The sequence below is a fragment of the Plectropomus leopardus genome, unplaced genomic scaffold, assembly GCF_008729295.1.
Source record: "Plectropomus leopardus isolate mb unplaced genomic scaffold, YSFRI_Pleo_2.0 unplaced_scaffold18583, whole genome shotgun sequence".
NCBI classification, from domain to species: Eukaryota; Metazoa; Chordata; class Actinopteri; order Perciformes; family Serranidae; genus Plectropomus; species Plectropomus leopardus.
The window spans coordinates 1-1,478 of NW_024620034.1; the positions used below are offsets into that span (position 1 = coordinate 1).

At 42.4% G+C, this 1,478-nt stretch overlaps 1 protein-coding gene across 1 annotated transcript; it reads right to left on the reverse strand.

Moving 5' to 3' along the window:
* Nucleotides 1–484: 484 nt before the first annotated feature.
* LOC121965097 (72 kDa type IV collagenase-like) lies at nt 485–1,254 on the reverse strand (the record flags this gene model as incomplete). Its single annotated transcript, XM_042515265.1, has 2 exons — nt 909–1,254; nt 485–711 (listed from the first exon to the last, which is right to left on the reverse strand). Coding segments are annotated over exons 1-2 (380 nt in total), but the record flags the coding sequence as incomplete, so codon positions are not given.
* Nucleotides 1,255–1,478: the final 224 nt, after the last annotated feature.

A 1,478-nucleotide genomic window follows, 5' to 3' on the forward strand; every position in this document is an offset into this window, starting at 1 on the left:
GGGGGGGGGGGGATCAGACTGGGCCAAGCTGTGGTCCATCTCTCCAAGCAAACAGACTCAGATTTATACTTTTGTGCACTCATCAAATACTTGGAGAATTACAGTCAAACTGCAGTGTTGTTGAGTGACTCAGACTTATTCAAAGTACTGTTTCTCAATATTTAGGGTTGGATTTACGGGCAACAGTTGGGTGGGGTCAAATTATTTTACCTTTCTGTCATTGGTTAACATAAAATATGATGTCCCGATGTGATACATGCAATGCATCTCAAGTAACTTTAGTATTAGGCTGAGTTGTAATGTTAGTACCCTTCATATGGGCCTTGCTGCTTTAAAACTTCCATGATGTCATTATTTGAGTGTAACTAATTCGGAGTCAGAATGAATTTGGACCCACTCCCATTTTAACGTACCACTTGCAGTTAAAGTGTAGGATCACCCAATGCTTCTTCAGCAAACGTATAAGTAGAGTAAATTCCCTGACCTGTAAGTGATGTCTTTCTTCTGCCACATGGGTTTCCTGTGGAAGAAGTTGTAATTGGCCACATCTGGGACGCCACAGCGGGGCTTTTTCATGATATCCACCGTCTTGGCATCAATCTCTCCAGTTTCTTGCAGAGCGAAGAACTTTTGCATTTTCTTCAGGGTGTCCTTGAGCACCATAAGGTTGCATCTGTCTTGTGGGCATCCATAAAACTTATTCAGATAGTGCTTAAGAAGGAAAAAAAAACAGACATACAAATGGTTTAACTTTAGTGGATAAGGTGATACTTTTGATTTATTGCCATTTATAAATAATTAAACAACATGCAACAACAGTTCCGTTGTTCTAGTTAATGAGAAAACACAGTTATTTCAAAAAGGACTGATCCACTTAGACTTAAGGCAAACACAACAAAAAAACTTACCAGAGCAACTTCTTTGTCTGTTTTGGGAGTATCGTCTCCAGGAAACCTGATTATAGGCGAAGGGGCAGCATAAGTTGCTTGAAATGCGATGAACTGAACCAAAAACACTTTCAGAAGAATCCGACGACAACTAAATATCGTCGGAAAGCCCATTTTGCTCAGTTAAATGATATCTTCGGTGCGGTGAATGCCGTTCGCTCTGAGTTGCACTCCTTTCACCCCGTCAGCTTGTGTTGCTTCTGCTCCTCTGCAGGATTTTTTTCCCTCTTCTCCTTAACGGGACATCCTGCACCCCGGCTCTATGAACTTTCTCAGTTCTGCTTGCACATGCACTTTTCTCCGACAGCTTTCTGCGCAGTCTCCAGGTTGAGAAATAGGAGCGGGGGAGCTCGCAGTCAAACACTGGGCTGATTTGATGCTTAGTCGCTGAACTTCTCACTCGGCCTTGTTTTTGCAAACCTGGAATGACTAAGAGGGTTCCAGCTCGGGATGACAAACATAATGTCCCAAAATGAGAGCCAGTTTCTGATGAACGGACAATTCATGGCAATTGGCTATTTCCATATTAGA